Source organism: Schistocerca cancellata, chromosome 3 (genome assembly GCF_023864275.1).
Source record: "Schistocerca cancellata isolate TAMUIC-IGC-003103 chromosome 3, iqSchCanc2.1, whole genome shotgun sequence".
NCBI classification, from domain to species: Eukaryota; Metazoa; Arthropoda; class Insecta; order Orthoptera; family Acrididae; genus Schistocerca; species Schistocerca cancellata.
In genome coordinates this window covers 298,939,601-298,952,260 of record NC_064628.1, presented here as the reverse complement: position 1 = coordinate 298,952,260, position 12,660 = coordinate 298,939,601, and the positions used below count along the sequence as shown (strand labels likewise).

At 38.0% G+C, this 12,660-nt stretch overlaps 1 protein-coding gene across 2 annotated transcripts in view; it reads right to left on the bottom strand.

Moving 5' to 3' along the window:
- LOC126175001 (fidgetin-like protein 1) overlaps positions 1-12,660 on the bottom strand; it is a 193,485-nt gene that overhangs the window by 46,924 nt on the left and 133,901 nt on the right. For both annotated transcript variants that reach the window (XM_049921487.1, XM_049921488.1), the window contains 3 exons: positions 4,756-4,942; positions 3,767-3,993; positions 3,563-3,677 (listed from right to left, as the gene is read on the bottom strand). In XM_049921487.1, the coding sequence (XP_049777444.1) occupies positions 3,563-3,677; positions 3,767-3,993; positions 4,756-4,942 (529 nt within the window). The remainder of the gene's footprint in view (positions 1-3,562; positions 3,678-3,766; positions 3,994-4,755; positions 4,943-12,660) is intronic.

Sequence of the window (12,660 nt, the reverse complement as noted above, 5' to 3'; positions counted from 1 at the left end):
GGAAGAAAGATAAGAGCAAGAAAAAGAGTAAATATGACAATCAAAAATATGTGGCAAGGAATTAGAAATAAAAAATTGCATTTAATCCAATTAATTGGATAAAAATAATAGTAAAATAATAATCAAACTCTTTTGGTTAGATTCAGAAATAAAAGAAATTGTTAGATCTGATGAGATTCGAACCTATGACTTTATGGGTGGGAGGTTTCTACGCTATCCATTGCGCTACACTGCAACACAGAATTCAGTAGTTATATTTATGACTATCATGAGCCAGTAACAATGATGAATTGCAACCTTCAAAAATTCAACTGTATATGTGGTGCTGAATCGCATCTTGTGCAGAAGTACCCAATAGTGTTTGGTTAGTGCTTTGTACGGAACTTGTGTATTTCATTAGCATCATTGTATGTGTTGTTTTTGGCGTGGTTATCATGTGTAACAAATATGAAATAAAAGTGCCAGACCCATGATTCAGAATCGAAACACATCAAGAATGAATGCTGGAGAAGAAATTGGAAATGAACTGACCTATTGTGGCAGTCTGACAACGGTGAAGGGCTCAGTCACGATGCTGAGTGCTCTGATTGGAGAAAACCAGCTCCAACACAGGAAGTGTCGACCATCAACTAATTTTAATCAGACTATACTCAACAATTCTAATACACAAATTACTTTGAAAGTGTTATCTTGACAGGTGCCTCCCTAAAGGGACACTTAGTGCCTCATTTGTAAAGTGTTCTACATTGCAGGCCATTAAAATTGTAACACCACGAAGGACCATAAATAAACTAATTTTACTTATTTAGCATACACAGTATAATAGAAAGAATACGCGATCAGTTTAGTAGATGATTTAAGGGTATATAGGGCACAAAATTTAGCACACAGAATTGCTACCTCTGGCAGCAACAACCTGGCAGTATATTGAGCCAAACTGAGCTTGAGTGATAGATATGGTTACATCATTCCATGTTGTTTCCTCTATGCCAGAGTCCATCAGTTGTAGAGGCTGGCGAGTGGTGGCATGCAAGTCTCTTGGCGACATCACCAGATGTTTTCAATAGGTGAGAGATCAGGGGAACTTGCTGACCAGAACAACAGTCAAACACACTTCATATTGAGGTAGATCAAGACAGCATAAGCAACATGTGTGAGAGCTAGTGTCACAAAGATCTTGAAGATAAGACAAAGTCACAAGCTTGAACATCTCAAAAATATAGTGGCCCGCTGTCCAAATTATCAGCTATGTGAACCAGAGATGATCATGTTTTTTACCCAACGACATTCCATATGGTAGTGATAGCTCCTGGCCCCATATGACAACTACTAGTGCAATCTGACAACATTCTTTCCCCTCAAAGCCTCCACATATACATATATGTCCATCATGATGCAGTACACAGAACTGTAACTTGTCTTAAAAAAGACGAGATGGTGTCACTCCTGTCTCAAGTGGTGTCATTGGGTGTACCACTGTCTGAGTGACTGCCCCTCTCTGCTGCCACGTCAAGGGAAGCCGTAACAATTGTAGACATGCCGACAGTGTGTGGCGTGCGAGACATTGCACTGTCTGTGTCGTTACCTGTCTTGCTGTAAATAAGCCCTGACTCAACCTGTGTGAGGTACCTGAATGACCCTGCTGACAGAATCAACAATCCTCTGAGGTGATAGTCACATGGCACCATTGAGATACTGTGTGGTGTTCTATGTGGCCCTCCTGAACCTTTTGATTTCACTTTTGCATGACAGTTGTGGAATTCTGATTAACAAAGAGTATAAAGTGTAGTTCTGATAGAACACAATTCTGCTGCTCCCAAATACCAACACAGGCTGGTAGACAGTTCTCTTTCTCACATAAAGCATAACAGTATATTCTTGCAACAATTAACATTCAAATGCAATTTCTGAACGAGAAACCTGCTGTATAATCTTGTATATAGAATGTAGATGGCGTTACTCCTGCTTGCTTTGTATAGATGTGCTGAAATGCTTATTATCTGCATATCCAATCATGTAGTATACTTCGTGCCAATTCATTGTTTGTTCCAATTTTAATGGCCAGCAGTGTATTAGCCAATCAGGCTTCACTATGTATCCAAATTATCTTTTACTAACAATGCTATTTTTACCATTTTTATACCCGATTTAGAGCTATTTTGCGTACTGTTGTGCTGTGCTATTGCTGATCTTTGTTTGTATCTACATTTTATCAGGTTCGGTCTGCTATATCAATTGTATACGCACACTGCACAAGTAGGAACTGTTTCATACAAGTTCACCTCCAACAGAAGAGATATATACAATATGAAAGGACAAAGGTGTATAAGGGAATAAAAAAGGATTGGTAATCAGAGGGAGAATAGATTGACCACACTGATCCCACTGCAAGGTGTCACAGTATGATCAACAACAGAATATTCAATATTTATTATGCAGGCAGTTTGTCTGTGCTCATTCATTCTGACAGATAACTTGTTACTGCTCTTATATCAGCATAATCTCTTGATTAAGTAAATTATGCAAGTAGTGTGACCAGAGTATGTGATATTTATGGGCTGTGTAGAACAGCTCTTACCAAAATATTCATTCATGTGAGCAACAGGCACTTAATAAAAAGATGTGATTAGGAATGTATTGGTTCATTACTAAGAATGATTGAAGTTTGGTTCATCATTCTCAGCATAGGGGAAACATTTTGGAATGTTATTCCCACCAATCTTATTTCACAGTACTCATGAATGTAGAATAGCTGCCAAGAGTAGATATTGGTCCAAAATGGTAGTCGCCGAGCTCAGCTCCCGTCTTTGATCTACTGATAATTAGCAGTTAATAACAGTAACCTGAAATTTGAATCTTCATTATTAGTTGACTGCTATTATCAAACTGTCTCCTGCAACTTCTCTCTTTCCAGATACAGGTTTGGATAAGCATCTGTCAGTTTTACCTCTTCTTTACATCATTATTCTCATAAGGAATTTAAAAAGAGAGAGACTACAATTTCCATCAAAATTTTAAATGTGGTGTGTATCATTCATGTTACACATACATACATCTTTTGTTACAAATACTCTTAGCTTATAAAGGTTCTAGAACAGATGTACCACGAGTTTCACTTGTTGTAAACTTGCCTACAACCTTCTACCAGGCACAACCTGTTTTCGTCTCCTTTCAGAGTGATTCTTCTAAAGATGTATTTTAATGCTACCATACCAAGTCAAAATTAAGTTCTCTGAGAAGGAATTCTACACTATATTTTCCCCAATGTTGCCAAAATGACTACTATTATGATATTTGTCTCTACAATGCTAGAAAGAACAAGCAAAGACAGAAATCTACTGTAAATCCTTACCATAAGAAGGTACGAAGCTAAATCATCCATGCAGCATTTAATTTGATACTCAAGGAGTAGTAGTATGGGAAGACAGTATAGGCAGACACAAATTTGAGTTTTTAAGCACGGATGAAACCGAAATAACTGTGGAACACTTGCAAATGGGTGTATAACCACATAAGAGTACAGTATTGTTTAACTCAAAAAATATAAGTGGAGTATTCTTACCAGCTGAACAAGGAATTCAGTTTTTATGCGCCGAGAGCTTTCATGTTCAGTCTCACTTCTTTGACTTAACAGAGAGTCAATTTCATCTATGAAGACAACAGATGGTTGATGACACCTAGGAATATTACACATGATAATTTACAAAATTCCTTGTTTAATAGTAAATCAAGACATTCATAGAGCTCGTGTGAACAATAAACATACCTCGCCACAGCAAACAAAGCTCTAACCATTTTTTCTCCTTCACCAATCCACTTTGATGTCAGGGAAGATGCACTTATACTGAAGAATGTTGAACGTGATTGTGAAGCAATACATTTACCAATAAGTGTTTTGCCTGTACCAGGTGGTCCAAACAGAAGAATCCCTTTTGGTGGCCTACGCAGACCAGTGAAGATATCAGGTCTGAGCATAGGCCAGACAACAATTTCCTGTCAATATCAGAGCCAGATGAGAAAGCATATGATAACACATTATTCAGATATAATATTTAGACAAAATGTATTAATCTTATCACTATTAAATATACACTGGGAACTTTGAAAATAAGTTACATATGTTGTCTCATGCTAAGATCACTGTGCAATATGAGTGGCTCATTGTCAGATGTTTTTATATGTTAACATTTCCTGCAGAGACATTTCTGTTGTGGTGCAGATGGCAGATGCATCACAGCATGGGAGTGAAATGGTGCAACAACAGAAAATGTACTCCAAAGTTAAAGAACACTTAACAGTATGATTCTTGTGGGCAAAATGTCTAAATTGCATACACATTCACCATGAAATTCTGGCATTATATGAACCAAATGCATCATCTCATTCAGTTGTAGTGAAATGATGTCAGCAATTTGACCACTGCCGCATAAACGTGGGAGGTGGTGGTGATCAGGATGGAAGGCCATCAACGTCAACCACAGAGGACAATGTCCAGGGATCGAGGGGTGAACATCTGAGAGGAAACATTTTCCGTGACCAAGTAGCAGATTTCTATTGCCAAAGAAATGAATGATTTGTAGAACTTTTCAACTGCTGTTTAGGGACTTGGTGGCTATGTTGAAAACTAGTGTCATTCAACTGTGTCACTTTTTAAGTGTTTTGCAGCATTCAATAAAAGTTATCTGACCTCAAGCAATAATCTCTAACTTATTTTCTGAAGTCCCCACAGTGTTCTATAGGTAAGTGAAATTTTACCTGGATTGTAGACTTTGCAAATTCAAGTCCAGCTATGTCATCCCATGTGATAGGGGCTCCACAGTCCATAATTTCATTTCGTATTAACTCAATCATTTTTGGGTCAATGTTTTTCAGTCTTTCATCCTCTTCTTGTACCATTCCCTGGTTATAATCATTTCTTGGATGCCTTTCCAGCATATCTCCTCTGTAACAAAAAATGGTCAGATTCTTTTCTGCAGTTATTTGTCTGTTATCTGCTCATCAACGGGTATGCCTCATGTACTGGTTAATCATCCCTAATCGAATCGCTTGTGAAGCGGCACACTGTCTCGACAGTTGGTTATACTGCACTTTATCAGAAAGTTGAGTGCAGCTGTGTGTTCATGTGTCAGCTGCTGTGAGAAACTTGTATTGTTGATTTGTTACAGAAATGGGGCAGTTTAAATTAGAACAGCAAATTGATATTGTGGAGTGTTACATCCAGAAATGTAAAGAAATGTTTCAAGTAAAGTATCCTGGCAGGGAACACCCCATGACCAGCACTATTCAAGATCTGTACAAGAAATGGAGGGCTGTAGGGTCTGTTTACAATGTGCAAAGGAATATTCAACCTACTGTGAGGATCCCTGAAACTATAAACAGAATACACACAGACATTACAAGAAGTTCCCGCAAGTCGGTAAGGAGGTTGTTGTACAGGTTGGTTTACATTGTGTCATCATGTACTAAAAATATCAAATTAAAAGCCTATCATGTGAGTGTGAGTTGAAATTTGAGGATCAGGAAAAAAAAAAAGAGTTCATTATTGTAACTGGCTGTTAACATCGATTGCTAACTGTTACCTGGGTCCATTGTTTTACTTTATGTTCTTGTCAGGTTATGCAAACTCCCAAAACTGCACATACTGATTAAAGGACAATGCTCATATGCTACATAAGAACATCTCCACCTAGAGAAAATAGGTGTTTGGTGTGCATTGCCCAGTGTGCACATTACTGGCCCCACATTTTTCAATTACACTTTACACAGCACTAGATAACTAGAGATCTTTAACTCTTTCTATTCACAATTAACAGATGTAGAGAAGCTTTATGCAGTTTTCCAACAAGATGGAGCAAGTGCTCAAACATCCAAGACAGACTCTGGCCCCCAAGGTCCCCCAGACATAACATTGTGTGATTTTTATTTCTGGGGTGCACTAAAAAGCAAAGTGTATGCTGACAGTCCTTGCACAGTAGATGATCTTAAACGAAACATTACAAGAGAAATTAACAACACCAGCCCGCATAATTACAGCGTGTTGCTGGTAACGTCATCACACAAAGTCAACAATGCCTGGAAGCCCACGGTCACCACTTCCAGCAACTCTTACAATCAGGTAACTAAATGTTTTTTCACGTTTACTATTATCTACTATTTCTTAGTTAGTTAACTGTTACTTCTATCTTGGGCAGAAGGCATACTAGTTTTATGTGGGAAACCCTGTATAAGAATGTGCATATTACAAAAAAAGAAAGTAAGTTGCTAGTCACCACATTGCACTAGAGGGAGCCTACATTACAGAACATATGGGAATGGCACATTAAATGAGCAAACGATTCAGATATGATTATAATATCCTAATTCAGCTGCTGGAAGCAAACAGTGTGACATGTATTAACAGCTCAAGCAAACAAAAAGCTCTAAATGTTTGTTGAAGATAGCTCTAATCAAACAATAAAGGATGCAGCACTGACACGGATTGCATGTCCTTCTACAATTTTCATTTTGTTTAGTTAGATACATTTAGGTCATTTGTATATTTTAATGATGTGGAATGAGTTATGTAACAAATATTTAAATTATGCAATTTTATCATATGTAGATATGGTTAGAGACTGTGGCTGTTATATAAATAAATTGTTGATGATGTACAGCAACCATCCACAAACTGGTTTCAGGTTACTTTACTCAAAAAGTACCATTATCAATTTTGAATTTCTTTTTTACATTTCATCATCAGACAGTTTTTCATGCCTTCATCAATACATATTACACATTGGTTTCCTGTTAGCTGCCCTACGATAAACAATAATTTACAAATTATAAATGTGTAATCAAAATGGTTGCAGCACATTTTTGTTGTAATGCCATTTACTTGAAATGCCCATCTGGCGCATCTGCTAATACAAATGCACCAGACGAACATTTCCCGTAAGCCGCATTTCAACATAAATATGTAGCGCAACCATTTTGGTTACACATTAGTCATCTGTAAATTATTGTTTATCCTACAGCAACTAACAGGAAACCAATGTGTAATATGTATTGATGAATATATGAAAAAAGTCTGATGATGAATTGTAAAAATTTCCAAAACGGTGACAGTACTTTTTGAGTAAAGTAGCCTGAAACCAATTTGCAGCTGGTTGCTGTACACAATCAACAATTCATTACGATATTTAGTTTAATAAAAAAAGTGGCTTGGAATCCATTTGCACAGTATAAGCTGCAAGGGACTGAATGTAATTCTTCCAAATGCCTGGACATACATTTTCAGCTTTGCTATTTTTCTTGCATCATCAGGTGATCAAAGATTGTGGTAATGACATAATCCACCCCTTTCTCAGCCAGATGTTTTTAATGAGGTAACGATGTTCAGTTCTCTTTGCACCACTTGTGCACCTAATGATCTAACCATCCCCACGCAACAGATGCAAGTGAGTTAATTATCTCATTATCTAACATCCCCCCAAACTGGAACAACTTAAACACATCATTTGCCTGGGTGTTGACTACCTATCACTGTGCCTGGCAATTGGGAACATGCTTTCCACAATTCTTCCCACATCTCTCAAAGTGGTAATCTCTTGCTCATCCAACCAACAAAATATCCTGATTTATCCTTATGCAATACCTCAGATTAGAGAGGACGAAGGTTCAAGCTCTGTCCAACCATCCTAATTTAAGTTTACCGTGCTCTTCCTAAATCACGTCAGGCAAATGCAGTATGTTCATATGTCTGTATAGACGAATCATGTTTTTCTTGCATTAACTCTTAACATCCCAGATGCAGTTTCACAGAGTGCATTTATTGTTACTCTGTCGCTAATGTGTGCGGGTGGGATAGGAGATTACAGCCTTGCCCAGTTGTTCTTTCCTGAAGCTGCCATAGTTTCCTCTGTCAGTAGTCATTTGAATGTGACATGGACTAGTGCTATCACTGCTTCTTTTGTGCTAACAGTCTCTGATATTGCACCTGGGGCTTTGCATTATGGATTCAGTAGGCAGGTCTTTGACTGCTTACTTCAAGGATACTGTTTTCAAATGGTCTGAGGACAGTTTAGGAAATGATGTTGGATTAGAAAGTGACAATGAAATTTAAAGTGAACATAATTCAGAACAGGAACAATGCGAAAGTGAGGACAAATTTGTTTTGCCATCTGTGAATTCTTTGAAAGAAACAGGTGACCAAAGAGATGAAGACAGACGTATAGAGACTGAATCTTTACCTAAAGCTTCCACTACAAATATATTTTGTTGAAACAGATACTGCTGGTCTATCAAAGCCTCTTCCAATGATGGCCAATGGCATTATTTTTCCGCATGTAGGGAAAATGTGTTTGTCCTTCACAATTCCTACAAAGATGATAACTTAGGTGAGCCACGTCAATTTTCTGAAAAAGCTTGCAAACTCATTGGTGATACCACAGATAAAAAGCAAGTCAACAACTATCTCGTAAACTGTGAACTTCGTGCAACACTTACCATGTTTTGGTGTAGCTGAACCAAGAGCAAAAGTCACTGCAGAAAGAGTGTAAAAATGCAGAACATGCACCACCAGTGACCCAAAAAAGAAGAGAGAACTGGCTTATATTTGTCATTGTTGCAGGAGGCAATCTAAATTTATTCCTCTACAAAAATGTCCAGTGAGTGCAAAGAAAACCTCTGAGAAGAAAACTGAAAAGTACTAGCATAATTTTCATTTTTTGAATGTTTTATGGAAATTTTTATGATTTTATTGTTACATGTATAATAAACAATAAAAATATAACAAAAAGTAAAATTTGGAGTGCAAGGTATTTGAGTTTCCACACTATTAAATTTATCATGTAACATTACGTCCATTTTGTGCAGTTTCTTGTTTAAATGCATTTTTTTGTAAAAATAAACTTTAAAACTTATTTGGACACATTTTTGTGTGGTATTAATGTAACCTTTCACATAAAAAACTGAACTGTTTCGCTGAAATTGCTGAATGCAATTTTTATGGCTATTTAAATATAGCAGTCTGTCAGACCACACATGGGACAAAGGGCAACAAAAAACTGACCTGGGAAACTAAGGGTTAACCTGAGAGATTCCATATCATTGTAAAATGATCCCTGGACAAACGCATCACTGATAGAGCTGGAACAACCAAGAATTCAGCACACAAGTAGGGTTCTTGTGCCGTAACTCTCTCGCCTGATTGCACACTTCCCTCACTGCTCTGCCACGCTGTCCGAGATTCAGGAAATGGAAGAGAGGGAAACTGGAAAGTGTCACATTTAAATTGCAGTGCAATCAGGCTGCATAAGACTGTTTCATATTTTATATTTCTCAACACAGATCACAAAAAAAACAGATTTCCAATATTATTTATTTATTTTTGGTGCAATGAAGATATATGTTGATCGAAATATTTTATTACATTTCCAACCTAATTATGGAGATGTGGAAAATTCTTTCTTACAAATCAACATAGACATCCTGGACAGTTTTAACATCAAAGAATTTATCTTTCAAAAAGGAATTACACTGCAGATCAATCAGCTACAGCCGCACATGACAGGTGTGCTTTACACTTGCACATGTACTGCTGTGCTTTCAACTGAAATGCAAATGGTCTCAAAAACAGATGTAAGACTGGCAGTGTCATCAAAGATTTACAAAACTATCCTTGTAATTTTTTCAAGGCCAAAATGAATTTTTCAGACCTCGGGTTTTCTTTAATGCCATTGAGCTTAGGAAAACAGATGGTGATTTTTATGAGAATTTGTCAATTCTACAATACGATTTCGTTTTTAAATGCACCCCATATCAGAAATAAGTTGTTTCTCGCCGTGCAATATCTTACTGTGGACAGTGTGCAGTCAAGCGGCAATCCATTACAAATGTTCTAGTCTTCTCATTCTGCTCTTCTCCTCCCTTCATAAATTCAAAGGTGGTGGTTGTTGTGCTCTTCAGTCCAGAGACTGGTTTGGTGCGGCTCTCCATGCCACTCTATCCTGTGCAAGCTTCTTCAGCTCCAAGTAACTACTGCAACCTACATCCTTCTGAAACTCCTTAGTGTATTCATCTCTTGGTCTCTCTCTATGATTTTTACTCTCCACGCAGCCCTCCAATACTAAATTGGTAATTTCTTGATGACTCAGAACATGTCCTACCAACCGATACCTTCTTCTAGTCAAGTTGTGCCACAGATTCCTCTTCTCCCCAATTCTATTCAGTACCTCCTCATTAGTTACATGACGTACCCATCTAATCTTCAGCATTCTTCTGTAGCACCACATTTCGAAAGCTTCTATTATCTTCTTGTCTAAACTATTTATCGTCCATGTTTCACCTCCATACATGACTACACTCCATACAAAACTTTCAGAGACTTCCTGACACTTAAATCTATACTCGATGTTAAAAAATTTCTCTTCTTCAGAAACGCTTTCCTTGCCATTGCCAGCCTCCATTTTATATCTTCTCTACTTCGACCATCATCAGTTATTTTGCTCCCCAAATAGCAAAACTCATTTACTACTTTAAGTGTCTCATTTCCTAATCTAATTCCCTCAGCATCACCTGATTTAAGTCGACTACATTCCATTATCCTTGTTTTGCTTTTGTTGATGTTCATCTTATATCCTCCTGTCAAGACATTGTCCATTCCGTTCAACTGTTCTTCCAGGTCCTTTGCTGTCGCTGACAAAATTACAATATCATCAGCCTAAAAGTTTTTATTTCTTCTTCATGGATTTTAGTTCCTACTCCAAATTTTTCTTTTTTTTCCTTTACTGCTTGCTCAATATACAGATTGAATAACATCGGGGATACGATGTAACCCTGCCTCACTCCCTTCCTAATCACTGCTTCCCTTTCATACCCCATGACTCTTATAACTGCCATCTGGTTTCCATACAAATTGTAAATAGCCTTTCACTCCCTATATTTTACCCCTGCCACCTTCAGAATTTGAAATAGAGTATTCCATTCGACATTGTCAAAAGCTTTCTCTAAGTTTACAAATGCTAGAAATGTTGGTTTGCCTTTCCTTAATCTATCTTCTAAGGTAAGTCAGTATTGCCTCATATGTTCCAACATTTCTACAGAATCCAAACTGATCTTCCCTGAGGTCGGCTTCTACCAGTTTTCTGGTAGAGTGAGTCCCTGCAGGCGCATTATCCTCTGTGCCCTCAGTGGCTCAGATGGATAGAGCATCTGCCATGTAAGCAGGAGATCCCGGGTTCGGGTCCCAGTCAGAGTAAACATTTTCATCATGTCCCCAATGATGTATATCAATGCCTGTTTGCAGCTAGGATGTCGATTTAATTATCATCTAATTCTAGAGAAGCTGCACGGTCATCAACTGTAGCTGTTTTTCTCGGGAACTGATACTACCTTCATATATAAAAAAGCTGAATTTACAATGAAATGAATACCCTTAGCTGCATACAGGCGTTGATATAAGTCAATGGAGACAATTGAAAATGTGTGCCCTGACCGGGACTCAAACCCGGGATCTCCTGCTTACATGGCAGATGCTTTATCCATCTGAGCCACCGATGACACAGAGGATAGTGTGCCTGCAGGGACTTATCTCTGGCATGCCTCCCGTGAGACCCACATTTGCAACTTACTGTCCCGCACTATATTCATAGTGCCCCTGCCCATCATACTCATTACTCATGGCTTTACCAGCAATTCCCGTAAGAGTTCATGCACTGTTTGTGCATCCACACAGAAGAAGGTGGTCACATAGACATAAAAATTTGATATCAAATTAGAATTTTCATTATTCTGACAACAGTTAGAAACCGATAAAGCTCCAGAGCACCCCAAAAATAGACCCTGAACAGAAGATAAACTATATGGTCATGTACTATAACTAGGAATCATTAAAACAATAAAGGCAATGACAAGAAGCATTGATTATCTTCTGTTAGGTAATGACTTAATCTCATGGTGTGTTGAGCACTGAATTCATATCTAGCATTACGGTTTTTTTAAACACAGTTCTGTCACGTTGTGACTTAGTTATAAACTAGAAAAGTCTTTATACACATATCACTGGAATGAGAAATTTAATTTTTCAATATGAAGCATAAACTCTTTATTGTACAGGGTCACGCCTGGATACACTGTCATCCAGCATGGAATGTGCACCACATCAAGGTACTGGTAGGGGCAGTATTATGTTATGGCGAATATTCACCTGAGCTTCCATGTGACATGTCATAGTAATCAAAAGCACTGTGACAGCTGGGAACTATGTGACCATTACTGTAGACCACACGCATCCCTTTGCGCTTGATGTCTTCCCCGATGGTGATGGCATCTTCCAGCAGGATAACTTCCTTGTCATGCTGGGATCTTGCTACTGTGGTTAGAAGAGCATAATAGTGAACTCACAATGTCTTGACTACTAAATTTGGTGACCCGAATAAATCTGTGATTCTATCAGGTGCCAAACACACGCCCAAAACACACCTACATATGATTTAAGGGAATTACATTTCCAGGGTACACATCTGGTGTCACGTACCTCCCTTTACCTGTCAAGGACTTTGTATTGTTTTCCAAAGGTGAGCCTTGTTGCTATTAAGGCAGTCATAATATTTAGGGTCACATGTGTAACCTGAAACACTGAAAAAATTGGGTGGAGAAAGAGAGAAAAGGGTGAAGGTAAAT